The sequence below is a fragment of the Erinaceus europaeus genome, chromosome 20 (genome assembly GCF_950295315.1).
Source record: "Erinaceus europaeus chromosome 20, mEriEur2.1, whole genome shotgun sequence".
Classification (NCBI taxonomy): domain Eukaryota; kingdom Metazoa; phylum Chordata; class Mammalia; order Eulipotyphla; family Erinaceidae; genus Erinaceus; species Erinaceus europaeus.
This window is the reverse complement of record NC_080181.1, coordinates 50,506,441-50,523,298: the sequence shown is the minus strand read 5'-3', so window position 1 is coordinate 50,523,298 and position 16,858 is coordinate 50,506,441. Positions and strand designations below refer to the sequence as shown.

General features: G+C 38.6%; 1 protein-coding gene across 6 annotated transcripts in view; it reads left to right on the top strand.

Annotated features, from left to right (window-relative positions):
* MCTP2 (multiple C2 and transmembrane domain containing 2) overlaps positions 1-16,858 on the top strand; it is a 228,140-nt gene that overhangs the window by 79,774 nt on the left and 131,508 nt on the right. For 4 of the 6 annotated variants that reach the window (XR_009546603.1, XM_060179344.1, XM_007518040.3 and 1 more), the window contains 4 exons: positions 4,118-4,260; positions 5,093-5,169; positions 5,719-5,830; positions 9,769-9,804. Coding sequence is in view for 3 of the 6 variants with exons in the window: in XM_060179344.1 (XP_060035327.1) it covers positions 4,118-4,260; positions 5,093-5,169; positions 5,719-5,830; positions 9,769-9,804 (368 nt within the window). In the remaining 3 variants the exon portion in view is untranslated. Of the gene's footprint in view, positions 1-4,117; positions 4,261-5,092; positions 5,170-5,718; positions 5,831-5,920; positions 6,011-9,768; positions 9,805-16,858 lie in introns of those variants that run through there. The other 2 variants (XM_060179346.1, XM_060179345.1) reach the window with 2 other exon arrangements.

Genomic DNA, 16,858 nt, shown 5'->3' with positions numbered 1-16,858 from the left:
TTTAATTCATAATTGAATAGTGAAAGCCTTAAACCTTATATAGATAATATGATTACATTTAAGTGAAATAAATCTTGCAAGCTTTTCCCCTATAAAACATTTAAGAAATTAGTACATGAGAGGGATGAGAATGAGGAAAAATTAAGAAGGTAGATATTTTACTTTAAAAAATAATTTATTTATTTATTTATTCCCTTTGTTTCCTTTGTTGTTTTATTGTTGTAGTTATTATTGCTATTATTGATGTCATCGTTGTTGGATAGGACAGAGAGAAATGGAGAGAGGAGGGGAAGACAGGGAGGGGGAGAGAAAGACAGACACCTGCAGACCTGCTTCACAGCCCCCCCTGCAGGTGGGGAGCCGGGGGCTGCGTTTTGTGCCACCTGCGCTTAACCCCCTGCGCTACCTCCCAACTCCCGATACTTTTCTTTTAAAATTTATTTTTATTGCTACCAGGGCTGTTGGGACATGGTGCTGGCACTACCCCAGCAGTCAGCCTACCTACCTACCTACCTTTCTTTCCTTCTTTCTTTCTCTATTTTTAGACAGGACAAAGAGAAATTGACATGGGAGAGGAAGAGAGAGAGAGACACCTGCAGACCTGCTTCACTGCTACTGAATGTCCTCCCTGCAGGTTGGGAGCAGGGGCTCACATTCCAGTCCTTGTGCATGGTAACGTATGTGCTGAACTGAGTGCGCCACCGCTTGGCAGCTTGAGCCTTCAATTTTCATTTCATGCTTTACCAAGGCAGGTTCATATATTATGTAAAATACAAAGACAAAAGTAAAGAGAATAGAAGAAGCAAAAACCACCCTGTATTACTTACAGGACAAAAACAAGACTCCAAATGATTTGCTATTTTATGGCATTTCAGTCTATAACTTAAGCCTACTTTTCAGATTTTATTCCTCATTGTATTTTTCTCCTCATTTTCTCATGTGGTGGAATGTTTGCTTGGCACTACATAAATCTGGTTGTTTGGGTCTCCTTACCTGCTGCCTTCTCAATGCTCACTCCTACAGAAGTGACCTCTGTTCTTCTCTCCTTGCTGGGCTCCACTCATTCTTCCTCTCCTATTCGCTTTACCTCAGCCTCCCTTTATGCCCAGAACTAATATTTCCTCCTATAAATGAACATAACTTCAAGTTCGACTCTAGATTGACACTTACCTCCTGGCTCTTGGGTAAGACTCCAGGTGGTGCTGGCTGCTCGATGAGCGCAGATGACAGGGCAGGGACCGATTTTCCTGTGTCATCCTTATATGGAGTGCCACACCATGAAGTCACATGTAAATGTCTGTGACCTGTGAGCTGGCTTGACAGGTACAGAATCAAGAGAGCCATAACCATCCGTAGTGTCACCCACTCAATATGAGTAGAAATAAGGGCCATCCATTAAGGGACCGTAGCGATTTGGGGGAACTGGTGAACAACAGGTAGAAACTCAGCATATGTAGACGAACAGCAACCTTCCATTGGAACAAGAAACTTGGACCACAGACGCCCAATGCCTGGATATTTGAAATCTCGCTTTGTGTGACTCTGTGGGTTCCCCTGACAGAATGAGAATTGCCCCCAGGACTCCTGGTGAAGGCTTTATCTCTCTTGCTTAAGCCCCATCCCACCTCTGTCTTCCAAAGAGCCTCACTATTTGTTAGAGCTCCTTGTGTAAAAGGTAAAAGTCCCCACACTCGGGTGTCATCTCATCATGTGTATAATCTGGGACTTGCATTCTTTTCAGAACCTGCCTAGTTGAGATGTCACTTTGCTGACAGGGAGGCACTTAGACTCACTGAGAAAATCACCATGTGTGCCTCCCACTCACCCCCCTTCCCCTGACTTTCCCTAACAATTAACGCCACACTAACGTGACACCCTTTTCTTGTTGGGCTTTGTAAACCCTGGTCCCTTTTTCTATTAATTCCAGACATTAATATTTTCTTTCACTCAATGGCCGCCACTCACCCGTGAAGCGGTTTGAACATTATGTAGCTGTCAGGATGCCTGGGGATTACCCAGCATGCTTTGCCTGTGAGAAAGTGACACCAAGGAGGCTGAGGTTTGAGATGTTTATTTTGAGAGGACGCTGACAAGCATGAAGGCCTGATCCCAGAGTGGCAATTTCATTTAATTAAAGGCCTCTTTTTATTATAGTTTCCCCCCACCACACACACACACACACACACACACACACACACACACACACACTTTTTTTTCTTATATAGATATATCAGAGTGATTGTTAAAAGCCTGACTTTCCAGAGGTTTTCTCTTGTACTATGGGAGTATAGGGCCAGTAATGGGCTGGTGGGGGGTGGAGGGATGGCAGCAGATAGCTTACTCACGGAAATTGCTGGGCAGTTCTCCATTTTTACTATCCTGTCCAGAACTGTTTAAAAGTGTGTGTGTGTGTGTGTGTGTGTGTGTGTGTGTCTCCAGCTGGCCTTCTACCCCAGTGTCTGTCACTAACATTAAACTGTGGCTATCTCTATGTATGTCTATATGTCATTCAGTCCTCAGACAGAGAGTTAATGGCTTTGGGATACTGGAAGTGAGATTCAACAATTTGGTGCCTGAGTCAATCTAGGGCAGCTCTGAATCAGCATCCACTTATTTATTTATTTATTTCCAGAGCACTGCTCAGGTTTGGCTTATGGTGGTACAGGGGGATTGAACTAGGGATTTCATTTGAAGCCACAGGCATGAGAGTCTCTTTGCATAACCATTATGCTATCTCCCTGGGCCCTTTTTATCTTTATTCTCTTATGGTCTTCCTTTCAGTTCTAGTAGTAAGGGAGGGCTTAATGTTTCTTTTCTGGTCTTGAGTTAAATTCAAACAGGAAAGGAGTTGAGTTAAATAGAAGACTGAAGTAATTTTAACAAGCTGGCCAATGCAAGTGACAGATTAACCTGGTTAATTGATGGTGTGATAGCCTTAGATTACAGTGCCTTTCTTTCATGCCAGGAGTTGAAGCTACTTCTTGAGCTCTGTCTAAGGCACCTGGGATCCTTCTGAGAACAAAGCAGACACCTGCGTGTGTTCATTGTTCTGTGTCACACAGTAAATTGTAACATCATGATACCCTCGATTTAGATTTATTTCCCCATGCAACATTATCTGTTGGTTTTAATTTATTCCTTCACTGATTGAGAATTTGTCTGTGCCTTCTGTTTTCAGCATTAACTAGTTAATGTAACAGGTATGTCTCAAGCAAGGAGCACATTTGCACACAGGTAACATACATGTGTAACATAAGATCCATGTACTCATTTGCAGGATTTTTTTTCTTCAAAAAAATGATCTGCGAAGTGTGGAAGAGGGTCTTTCACTGGCCCTTCTTTCTGCTTTGGACTAGAGTGAGCAACATTATTCATTTCTTTTGGCATCTGTTTCAAAGCTCCCTGGGAGGAGCCAGGAGGTCAGGGGTGTCACCCTGAGGCCAGTGGAGGGCCTGGCTGATGTGACATTCACTTGGCTGGGGCAAAACAATGTGCTCTGCTTTCCTGCAGGTGCCAGAGACTTCGAAGAATGGCAACCTTGTCAACTTAATCTCCACACCCTCTGCCCCACTTTCAGTCTCAGCGCTATACCTCATCTTTTGAGATAGTGGTTCCAGAGACTGACTTACTATGATTATATTATAAAGTCTGGGGTTCTGTAGAATCAGCCATCTGGCCAAGTGCTTGGAACTGATTTCTATCCCTTGTCAGCAATTCACCATCATTCTCCAGGAGGGGGAGGTGTTGGGGGTGTCTCTCAAGAATTCCTGATAACCTGGTCATTGCTGCTGGATTTTATTTCATGCTTTTTTCCTTTTTTGTGGGGCCTATAGCAATTACAGACCCACAAAGGAACAAAACTGAAGAAAGTGCAAGAAGCCTATTTAGATTCTGCCACGAAAGGCAAAGGGGGATCAGTCATTTATCCCAAATTGTTTTATTTCTCTCCTTTCCATCTCTGGGGCCTTCCAGTCCCATCCAGGGAGACATTTGTTCTGGGTGTGAACAGTGAAATGCTCAGCTCCTCGGGAGTGTGGAAAGAATCTTTACTTAATGGAGAGCCTGGGCTCTAGCAACTATTTTTCAAAACCTGTCTTGTTCTCTTTTTCTTTTAAAGGCACAAGTGATCCCTATGTGAAATTTAAGCTGAATGGGAAGACACTGTACAAAAGTAAAGTCATATATAAGAACCTGAACCCAGTTTGGGATGAGATCGTTGTCTTACCAATACAAAGTCTTGATCAAAAGCTACGTGTGAAGGTAATGCCAGGTGGCTTTCAAATCTGCGTTTTGTTGTTGTTGTTGTTGGTGGTGGTAGTGGTGGTGGTAGTGGTTAATTAAAAACAGTTCTCTCTCAGCAGTCTCTGCTCTCCTAAAAGTGAACTCCCCCCACAACAATCCCATTATTGTTTTCAAGCACCTGTTACAGCATCTTAGAAGGGGAAAAATATATTCTTACACTCTTTGTTTGAGATTTGTATGTGTCTCAGACCACTGACATATGTCCTACTGAAAATCAGAGTGAAAATAATATCTCCACTGATTGTATTCAAACTTACTGAATGTGGAAGAATTACGACTTTTACTGCAGTGGTAACAAGTAGAAAAGCCTTTCTCATTGGGAATAGCTTTATACTCAATAGATCTTTCGGCTACTGGATATAAGCAGCAATTGATATAACATCTGGGTTAAAACTGCATGAGTTGAGTGCAGGATGGGATCACTGTAGAATATTTAGCAAATTTCTACTTACTTGACAGATCCACTCACCATGAAAATAATAAATTTTAATGAGAGACAATGTAAACTACAGAGAGAGGTTCATTGTGCCTGTCATTTGAAAGGATATAAATACTAGATTAAACATTGTCTCTGTAGTTGTTTTGGCTCTAGTATGCCGTGGGAATGTTTGAATAATTTTTGTTCTCTCCATGGGCTTGGCCAAATTCCTCTTTCACTGTACTGTGCAATTTTTCTTAGATCTGGAAAACTGAATTAAAAATCTCCAGTCTGTTTAATTTACTCATAATCTGGTAAACCTCGGTGGGTCTCCAATATTAATGTCATATTGGCCTCTTTCCCTCTTTATAGGTGTATGATCGAGATTTGACTACATCTGATTTCATGGGCTCTGCCTTTGTCATACTCAGTGATCTTGAACTTAACAGGTATAGTATTTTTTAAATCTTCTAATTATCATTAATGAATTGCAGAAAGAAATCAAAATCATGTTAAATGACATTTGTTTCGATCAAATGACATACACAAATCTGAAAGAGTGCTTTAAAATGTAAATTTCTCTGTGACTTTCCCTTTTGAACTGACAAATATGTTACTCAGATATTAAATCTTTCATGATGTGTTCTAAAAGGTGTAATGGATTTGCTGCTTTCAATTGTCCATGCTCAGGTTAATTAACCTAGCTAACTTAAATTGAAATGAATATTTAAACTTTATTTGGGTGGTAGGGGAGAAGAATCAGTTAGCCAACTGTTGAAGCAGACAATGCAAATCATTTCTTCCCTCCCCCCCAACCCCACTTCACTCATCAGAAGATGGTTGGTTTACTTTCACTGATATTGTTGCTTTCTTTTTTTTAAACTAGAATGTTTTCCTTTTGACAAGTAGGAGACTTTTACCTTCAGATGCTATTGCATATTAAGACTATGTGTTAATACTAATGTGTTAAGCATTATTTGTTCATTTGTTGCTTATAGAACGACAGAACATATTTTAAAATTGGAAGATCCAAACAGCTTAGAAGATGACATGGGCGTGATTGTATTAAACTTGAACCTCGTGGTAAAACAAGGTGACTTCAAGAGACATGTAAGTGGGGCCCTCTCTGCTCTTCTTTGCAATTATCCTTTGATAACTGGGCTACCAGAAGATGAATATTTTGGTAAATATTATGGGAGATTAAAAAAAAATCTTAAGAGACTTAAAGTCCTAATCTACGTTTTTGTAAATCCTTTCTTTTGGAACTCTGGACAGAATCTGCACTGAAAAGTATGTCTCTTCACTAAATTTGTATATTATTGCTATTAGGAAAATGTCTATGCTGCTTATGCTTTGCTTATAACAAGCTATACAAAATATACTTTTCTCCCATAGTGTTAAAGTTGCCATTGAGCACTTTCTTTAGTACTAAATTACTTAAGCATTATTCACTTATGGAAAGCAGTGCCTGACACTTAATTACTGCTTTGTACAAATGTGTATTTCCAGCATTTCAGTTTTTTTCCCAATGCTTTTTAGCTATTTTCTATTGAGAGTATTTTGAGAGGATATCATTTTTAATATTTTCTGGTCATTTTCATGGAAATATGTTGTTAAAATACTACCTATTGAAAATATCTATAGTTTTAACAAATACTGAATTTTATAATATGATTGAAACCCTTCTATGAAAAAAATCTTGTTTTATATTCAGGGACTAGATCATATAATTTCCAGAATTAATATTAGAATAAAAAGCAACTTTTGCTATAACTTGTTTGAAAGAGTATTTTCTTAAAATTTTTTAGTCAACTAAAATGCATACTTGACAAAGGACTAAAATGAGTTCAAATTTAGCATATTAGAATTTGGTATGAAAATTTGAAGTATGTTTATAAATGAAAGTTCCAGTAATATTTCTTGAATTGAGTTAGTGGGGTTGTTGAGAGAATTCTTCATTTTGACATTACCTTTGTTTTTAGTTATAATTTGTTTTCCCAATGAAAAACCCTGACTAATTTACTAATAAACTCACAGAGAATAGTTTAAAGAAGTAGGGAAAATGCAGACTGTTCTCTGGTCAAAGGGTTAATTACATCATTGCTATTTAGAAGTCTATATTTTTTTTTGTGTGTGAATTTACTGGGAGGGGGACCAAAAAAAAAAAGCAAACACCCAAACACTGATTTTTAAAGAAGTGGCACTCTGAAAACTTGAGACCTCAATAAAGCTGACTTTTTTTTTTTTTTTGGAGAACTGTTTTACCCTCATGTTGAAAGTAAACATTTCTTCTCTGTTCAATATTAATGAAGGAGGAATTTTCTTTTTCTGCTTTTAGTCTTGACAGTGTTGTGACTGGGTTCAATGTCAAAACCTGCAGAAGTGGACCAGTTACTTGAGCAAGATACAAGGTCAAAATAACAAGCAGTATAAATAAGTATCAGTTGTCACATGGTTGAGCAATTGCCAAGTGATATGTTCTCCTTTAAAAAAAAAAGCATATTTAAGTGGAATTTGTAAAGTTAGATAATTTTCCCCATGTAAATAGCTACATTTTCCACTGCGTAATAGCTACACGTTTATTCCCCTTGTGATTTTTTTCCTGCAGTGCACTGAATTATATTCATCAGGAATACTGCACTTAAAGTATATTTAAATAATGCACAAACTTTAGCTTTAAAGTCATGCCATTTTATTTCAAATTGATCTCAACTCACAGAGCAATGAATGCTAGATCCAGCTTGAGTTTGTTTTGGTAAAACATCTCAAAAAAAAAAGAAAGAAAGAAAATCTTCAAAGTCTGAGAAGTAGCTGCTTCTCGTCATACTGTTTGATTTGGCTCTTCTTCCCTGTGTCCTTCCCCACCTCCTGTTTTCCAGAGTTATTCAGGCTGATATCTGCTTGCTTGTGTGCTTTTTAGTTTTCTTTATTGTCTGTGTGTCTGAGAGGAGGCTAATATACAACATAGTTATTTTACATGTATTTTGTGTGGGCACTAAAATATAGAAAACTTGACTCCTCTCATTTGGTCTGACCCATTGCATTATTTTTCTTTTTGTGTTTGTGACTAAAGAATATTGCAGCAAAGAATGATATCACTCATGGACACTTACTTAGCTTGCTTATCAGGATCTTCTGACTATACTAAATGTCAGAAGATAAATTTACTGAATTTAAGTTAATATTCTAAATCATTCATATATCATGTTTTCAGTGGAAGTTAATAACATTTGAGAGAGGTTAGACAAAGATTGAGTAGGAGTAATGGCCTTATAAATTTCTATTTTCATTTAAATCTAGAGGAAATTTTTTAAATTACTAGTTTTGTACACAGATCTACCTCACCATTGAGGCCAGTTTTATTGCTTTCAAGCCAAACTGACACAATTTAATAAATGCAGAGTATCTTGGAATATACCTTCACTTTGAGGGGATTTCAGTATTTAGGAGCAAAGCACAATGAGAAATATGGTACAGCTAGAAACTGAACAAGTCTGCTAAATGCTTCTTTCCCCCCCTTTTTTGTGGACAAAGATAAGATTATAGTTAGAATTACAGGTTCTGTTATCAGATCACCAGAATTTATATCTCCACTATTTTCTAATTTTGAAAAATCAAGTAATCAGATCAAATACACTGAATTATTTCTCTCAGTTGTAATTTCCTCATTTGTGAAATGGGGGTATAAAAAAGTATTTTACAGGACTATGAGTATTGAGCTTATCAAGTGCAATATTTATCATGTAATATATTCAATATATTGTGCTTCTTAGTACTGTAGCAAACAGGCAGTAGTAATAAATTTTAACTCTTTTATTCATTTTCTCTGTCATTTGTGCTAAGTATGAAAATCAAATGAATTATATCAAAAGGCTCAAAATGGCCTTGTCTTTGTAGAAGATAGTAATTAATTTTAGTAGTTGTTTTGAGTAAGAATAGTTATTGATTTGTTACTGGAAGTAATCAAGAAAGTAACTGAATATAATACACAAATCGTATCTTCAACTCTTTGTCATATGTTGAATATTGAATTCAGTTTCATGGAAAGAAGTGCCTTTTAAAAATTGTTTTCCAGTTATTTCTGTTCCCATTTGTTGGTCATTGATATGAACCTATTTTCCCTATAGACTATCTCTTTTCTGGTTTCTAATTTATTGGGAAGACATACTGGTAAAGTAAGTGGCTGTGTCATTTGCCTAAAGGTATGTTTTCCTTAAGCATAGTAGTACATGTGATCTGCTCAATTAGATTCATAATTGAGTTTCAAAATCCCACGTTTATCCAAGTTTTAACATTCAGTTAGCTGGTTAACTAGCCAAGAGTAGAGCTTTGCAGAGCTGGACACTAGCAGGAATAATGAGAGGCTTTTGCGATGAGAGACTTTTAGTTGTTGCCAAACTTTAGCAGCCTCAGCATGACAAATGAGAGATCAAAAGAGAGCAGCGGTGAAGTTTCACCCTGTCCTGGATTTTTCCCCTTTCTTCCCTTACTGCTTTATTTTTTTCTTAATAGTTCAGGAATGACTCACACTTTGCCTGTGATTATATTAAATACTGAGATTTAATCAGTGAAGGTAAAGAGAATTATTTTTTTCTAATATTTAAGACTATGGAAATTTAAACAGGAATTAGTATTTGTCCTTGATTGAACATTTCTTAGACACTGTCATAATACTTTTAGACACTGTCATAATACTATCTGAATATTCTAGTAGGAGAAATATACTTTTTTACTTTGATTTTAGAAGTAAAACCATAGTGCTTCAGAGCAATTGAAAACATTAAGTGCACTTCTAAGGATTGAGCACTATTCTTATGCTCTTGTTTTCTCACTATTGAGTAATTTGAGAAAATAATGTAACGTAATAGCAAGGTGATTGTTTTGTTCCTAACTGTTTTCTGGCTGTTAGTCATTTGAGTGTCGTTTACACTAACTAACTAGTGCTATAATGTAACATAACAATGTAACTATATTGCTAACAATACTATTTCTCTTTCTTCCTTTTCTCTATTTTCCCTCCGTTCCATGGATGCAATCACTATCCTTAGCGTTGGTCAAATCGGAAACATTTAAGTTCCAGCAAGGTAAAGCTAGTTATTCTTTCCCTTTAAGTATTTTGATTAAAAGTTCTTCTAGTAAAGACAAATGTGTAATTAATATTATCCATCCCTTGCATATATTAGCATTTATTTCCCCTTTACAGCTCTTATGAATAAAATGGAAACAAGGTTTGAACTTCTACTTGTTTTAGTAGTGACATTTCATATGTACTGGCTGTGCTAGAACGTTACACTTCATTAGGCTGGGTTTATTTGGAGTGTAGTGCAGTTAGGCTTAATCCTTGAGGATGGTATTTACTACTAGAAAGCAACCGATTTTGGTGTTATAGGGGCAATGCCATGGTTAATTGAAGTGAGCATGTACAATATTTAGGAATCTCATTTATACTTCTGCAAAGCCACTTATTGTGCCTTATGTTGAGTATCTATTCTTTGTGAAGTACTGGTGATTCTTCCACTTGTTGGTGTCTTTCTTAGTAATTAAACACTGCTGTCCAGTATGTAACAGGTCCAAGTATACAAAGATGGGAACATTTTATTAATTTATGAGGTCATTGAATTTAACAACTTGCAACTTAAGTGATATAGGCCAAAATTACTATAGAAATAAACAAGCCCAAGCAAATATGTACAGTATAATTTAATAAGTCTGTTATATTTTAAACTAACCACCATAGATGGTGGCCTTGGTGTATGTATGCGTGTGTGTGTGTGTGTGTGTGTGTGTGTATGTGTGCACATGTTGATAAGCTCTGTGCATGCTGCTGTTTACACACATATATTCACACACACATCCTCTGATTTCTGACCTCATTGTCCTTCGCTTGTGTACTTCCCACAAAATAAGGAGACTGAAAAAGTTTGTAAGATAGTGTGTGTAAGGAGTGGGTGGCAAGGAGAAAGAATTGTAACGTGAATAACAATAGTCTTTCAGGAGGACACACTCACCAAATCTTGCATTTTGAAATCTAAAGAAGTCCACGTTCTGACTCTTAGTACAAGGTACATTTTGGCATGAATTTTTGAACACTTAAAAATAATAAGATGCTTTGTTACCTTACCAGTCCACAGGATTCCCAAGACTCTGGTTCTTTTCAGAAATAAAGTTAGGTGACCATAAATAATCTAGTGAAACTGTCTCAAAAATTCCTCGAACTTTTGTCTTATTCCTTTATAGTCACTAGAGGGTAGAAGAACATCATTTCTCACCACAGAGGGAGTTGGAATATCACTCCCCAGTATTAAGGGTTTCTGTAACCATTGGAAGCCGTAAAGTTTCCCGGCATGCTTTGGTGAAACCTGACAAAGCAGTATTTTCTCCTTTATTGATTTTGCTGCCGCACTAAAACACTGGTCCCAAACATCAATAACCATCTTTAGTTAGGGAGCTTCGGCCTGTGGAAGAGCTCTGGCAGTTTGTGCAAGAACATAAAGGCTGGGAAGAAAAATTGTGAGCTTGGGGAATATTGGAGTCGAGGGTGGACAGGAGAGGTTACGGAAGAATGGGCACAGGAATGAAGAGGGAGAGACGAAATGTTGACGGGCTGGATAAAGATATCAAAACCAGAAAAAGAAACAGGGCGTTCGGGAGAGCAGTATTTATGTCTGTGCTGCAGTCCTCTTTCCCTGCATTGCTCTCTTCTTTTCCCCCTATTGTGGTAGTTCCTAGAGTCCAGACTTCAACATGCTGAACTCAAGGGCTTAATAAATGCCCAGTCCCAGTATTTATGCTTAATAAAACCTTAGATCACAGAAGCACACAGAAAAGCTAATCATGATAGTATTTGAGAAACAGTTTAGATCATGATGAAGAATTTCCACTGTGAGGTTTACTTTTTCACCACTTTAAATTAGCAGTTTGAGAGAGAAAAGTTTCTAATTCACAATATGAAAATGAGCCATGGAAAATTTTCAGATGCTGTGATTAATTTTCTGTGAGTGTAATTAAAATACCCTGACCAACCTTTCTTGGTGGCTTTAACTATACATTTCTCTTTTAGATTTCCATATTATATAAATGGAAATTTATAGGTATAAAATCAGTAAAAATTAGCAGAAGTTTTACATGAACTTTACTTAGTTGTGGATATCTGTAATTTCATTAGTATTTAGTAGCATATTACCTGCAAAATATCACTGACTTTTAAAAAATCTCAATCTTATTCTCATAATAAATTAACCTTATTGAACTAATTACTTCTTAAAACTACAAGTGTATATTTTAGCTTCATTCAAAGAAATCCAGAATGGCAATGTTTGTGGACTCTTCTTGAAGTGCCCCTCATGATTTTAATACTGTAAACATGGAGACAGTGTTTTGAAGTAAGTTTCAGTTTTACTCAAATCTACGGTTACCTTCTGATAAGCATTTCATCATTTCATTTCTGAAGACTTTATTATTATTATTCGGATTTACTAAGAGAGAGAGACATGACACAAAATACCAAAGCATCATCTGGCGTATACAGTGCCTGGGTTTGAACTTTGGACATCATATCTTCAGGTCATTTACTGCTGTGCTTTCTCTCCAGATTTCTGATAAGCACTTAAATATGAGATTTGAGATTTTGGTTTAATAGAGCTTGCCTGGCTCTGTTAACCTTCTGTTTCTTCTGTGAATATTTACTGCCATGTATATATATTTTTTTTTCTGTGAGCAGGCCTATTTCCAAACTTCACTTCTCTCTTTTTTTTGGTTTTGTTTTGTTATTGATGTTGTTGTTGTTGGATAGGACAGAGAGAAATGGAGAGAGGAGGGGAAGACAGAGAGGGGGAGAGAAAAATAGACACCTGCAGACCTGCTTCACCGCCTGTGAAGTGACTCCCCTGCAGGTGGAGACCCGGGGGCTTGAACTGGGGTCCTTATGCAGGTCTTTGTGCTTAGCGCCACTTGTGCTTAACCCACTGCACTACTGCCCAATCCCCCACTTCTGTCTTTCTAATGTATATAACACTCTTAGAGATGGAGGATTACCACCAGTCACCTGTCTTTACATGGGAGGGGTACCCAAAGGTGAAAAAAGAAATGTAAGTGACAAATCACTAGTTGTATTTAGAAATACACACACACACACACACACACACACACACACACACACACACACACACACACACACACACACACGCTTTGACTATAATATTCCTTTGGTTGTAGATTTCTTTTATTTTAGGTGAATTTGCACTAAGGTAAATACCTATACTTTTAAAAATATTTTTTAACAAAAGAAAGAGATAATCAAAATATCACTCTGGCATATGTGATGCCAGAGATTGAATTTGGAACTTCAAGCTTGCAAATCGGGCTCTGTACCCTCTCCACTACTTCCTGGACTACAAAAAATTTTCTTTTTTATACTTACCTACTCTGCCAGTTGACCTTCTAGTTTAGATTGAATACGTTCCATTGTCACCTATTGAAAGTAAGAGGTACATGGCGTGAAGCACAAGATGCAGCATAAGGATCCTGATTTGAGGCCCTGGCTCCCCACATGCAGGGGAGTTGCTTCACAAGCAGTGAAGCAGGTCTGCAGGTGTCTATCTTTCTCTCACCTTTTCTTTCTTCCCCGCCTGTCTCCATTTCTCTCTGTCCTATTCAACAATGATGATAACAACAACAATAATAACTACAGCAACAATAAAAAAATAAGAAAGTAAGAGGTAGAGTCTGTCTAAGGTCAGAGACATATTCTATAGTAAGGTGCTTTTTGTTTCCCCTGTATGAAATCCATTGACTAATGATGACAATTCTGTACCCACTTGGCCTAATATTCTCTCATATTTATTCCTCTGTTTTGGCAGCAGCTGACTTCTGTGGGATACATGCTCTCTATATATTGTTTCATTTATTTACTTGTTTAATATTTATATTCCCTTTTTTGTTGTCCTTGTTGTTTAACATTGTTGTGGTTATTGGTGTTGTTGTTGGATAAGATAGAGAGAAATAGAGAGAGGAGGGGAAGACAGAGAGGGGGAAAGACAGCACTTGCAGACCTGCTTCACTGCTTGTGAAGCGACTCCCCTGCAGGTGGGGAGCCGGGGGCTTGAACTGGGCTCCTTACGCTGGCCCTTGTGCTTTGCCCTGCGCTTACACTGTGCCACCGCCTGACTCCCTCATTTATTTTTTTATTATTTTTTAAATATTTATTTATTCCCTTTTGTTGCCTTTGTTTTTTTATTGTTGTTGCTGTTGTTGGGTAGGACAGAGAGAAATGGAGAGAGGAGGTGAAGACAGGGGGAAGAGAAAGATAGACACCTGTAGACCTGCTTCACCGCTTGTGAAGTGACTCCCCTGCAGGTGGAGTCTGGGATCCTTACTCCCCTGCAGACTATGATCCTTACGCCAGTCTTTGCACTTTGCACCACCTGTGCTTAACCCGCTGCGCTACCGACCGACTCCCTCATTTATTTTTGTATATGCAAGAAATATGTATATATTCGAGAAATATATGTATATGTGAGAAAGACTGAAGTATCTCTGAACTCTGAGGTATTTCAATGCCCGGGATCAAACATGGAGTCTAAGGCCTGTAAGCTCTGTCCTCTACCACTGGGCTATCTTCTTGCTCCTTGACTTTACTTCAGTCTCTTTTTAGTAGGTTTACTTTGCAAGAATCATGGATTGTATGATGCAGTATCTATGTTTTGAGGTCATGTCCTTCCTGTCTATTTTCCCCATTCCACTCTTGTCTTTTGTCCTTTGTTCAGTCTGCTCTGTTCCTGTTTATCTGACACTCAGAGCTCAGGTGGGCAGGCAGCTTCTAAGGAAAATGTCTTTATTGTCTGCGTTTTATTTTATTTTTATATTTTACTTGTTTTGCTTTAACTAGGAGATGATAGGTAGGTAGGTAGATAGATAGATAGATAGATAGATAGATAGATAGATAGATAGGCATGCCAGAGCACTGCTCAGCTCTGGCTCATGGTGGTGCTGGGTATTGAACCTTAGACCTAGGAGCCTCGGGTTCAAGAGTCTTTTGCATAACCATTTTTCTATCTCCTCAGCCCAATGCAGTGGGTTTTAAAACCTTCCGATCATTCCTCTACAGAGATCAATGTTTCTTTTTTTAAAAAAAAATATTTTTATTTACTTATATTATTTATTGGATAGAGACAGAGAGAAAACATCAGAGACGAGGAAGATAGAGAGGGAGAGAGAGACCTATAGTGCTGTTTAACTAACTACTTGTGATACTTTCCCAGGGAGGTGGGGACTGGGGACTCTAACCCAGGTCCTTGTGCACTGTGATGTGTGCACTCAGCCAGGTGTGCCACCACCCAGCCTCAAGAGCAGTCTCTCTTCCTCTGCCTCTGCCTCTGCCTCTGCCTCTGCCTCTTAGAGTTGTCTGTCTTCTGAATAATAGTCCTATAATCCTGGTGACAGGGCCCTGTTTGGGTATGATGGCCAGTTGTGGGAGCGTGATTTCTTGCCATGAGGTGAGCTGGCTGTATTGCCACTTCAGAGCTGTTTGTGGGTTCCTGAGTTAGCTTCCTAGTCTAGTGAGTGAAATCTGGGAGGTCTCAGCAAAGTCTTGTGGGTATGTATTTCCTTTGAATCAGTCACACAGATGGACAGTGTCAATTGGCTTCTGAATACTTGGCAAAGACTGACTCACTTAACCCCAAAGCAGGTGCAAGCACTTGGCAGGCAGCATGGCTGCAGTGTTAGCATTATGCCAAGGGTTTGGACTCTGGTGGCTGTTTTGACGTAATTAGCTGCTGTCAGGTATCTTGCCACAAGCCTAGTTCATTGTAGGAGAACTTAAGTTGGACAAGGACAGTCAAAGTATATGTGAAGAAGCTCAATCTATATTCTGTCTACCCTTTCCTCAATCCTTTTTTTCTCCCTCTTTTTATTTTACTTCTTTATTTCTTCACCCATCCATACAACTCTTCAACTCTAATCTATTTATAGTCTAGCTACTATCTGTCTGTAATCTCTATCAGTCTATCCATGTATTCTCAACACACACACACACACACACACACACATCTTTGTGTTTTTGTCTGTCTGTCTGTCTGTCTGTCTTTTGCTATCTGCTGTGACAAAACATGGGCCAACTGCTGAATGTCTCAACCCAGTGCTTCTGTTGCCTTGTTATTCGTGCAGTCTAGATCAGCACTGACCAGGAGAAATAACCTCTAGAGATTGCCCTCACTTCTGGGGTTGGGGGTGGGGGACCAACTTCTAGAAGGAGGAGGAAGTAAGTTGAGACTTGACAGTATAACCTGATGTGCTAGCTGACAAGGCTCATACCACTCACATAGCATCAGACTCCAAGCAAATGAATGTCTATGATGGAGTCTAAACCAGAAGTCGCAACACCATCTGGATACTGTGCTAGAAATGTACTTTCTCATGATAAGGGAAAAGAAACTAAGTTGGGGAGAGAGTGTTCTGCAGAAACTTCTCACAGGGAGATGAGAAATTGTATCCATGTGTCAACTGTACTCTAAACCATTACACTCCCAGTAAAAATGGTTTAAAAAAAAAGAAAAGAAAAGAAAATGCACATTCTTAGCTCCTGTATCAGACTACCACAGATGGGATCCAAAAAGCTCTTAAGGAATCACTTGGGGTTCCTGAAGCCCACTCATGTTTATGTTTGAGAACTGTTGCTGTGGACCCAGCTGTGACTTAGGTTGCTGGGCGGAAAAAGAGACAATGATAGAGATGCCAGTGAACCTGGATCATGGACCAGGAGCATCGAGGGCCAGCTGCTGTGAGGCAGAGGCAGTGAGGGCCTGGATGTTGTGATGGATGATATGGAGGTGACACCACTTGAGTGTCAGTCCCACCCCTGCAAGAACCTGAAAGTGAGTAAATCGTGCTTTCCACTCTGTGCCTTCCTGCTGGAGAGATAGTCTCTCGATAGTCTGAGGAATAGTCTCCCCCACCCTCTCTGGGTTCTTCTCAGGCAGGTGGAACAGTCAAATGAACATAAGGCAGATTCATTGGAGAAAATAACAAATTCCTCAAAGTAAGTCATGGAAAACTATATAGATTTAGATTCCAAGAACAGTGAAGAAAAGCCAGGGTCTCTATCCTGATTTGAGGGGTGGGATGGGGCCTAGGATGTCA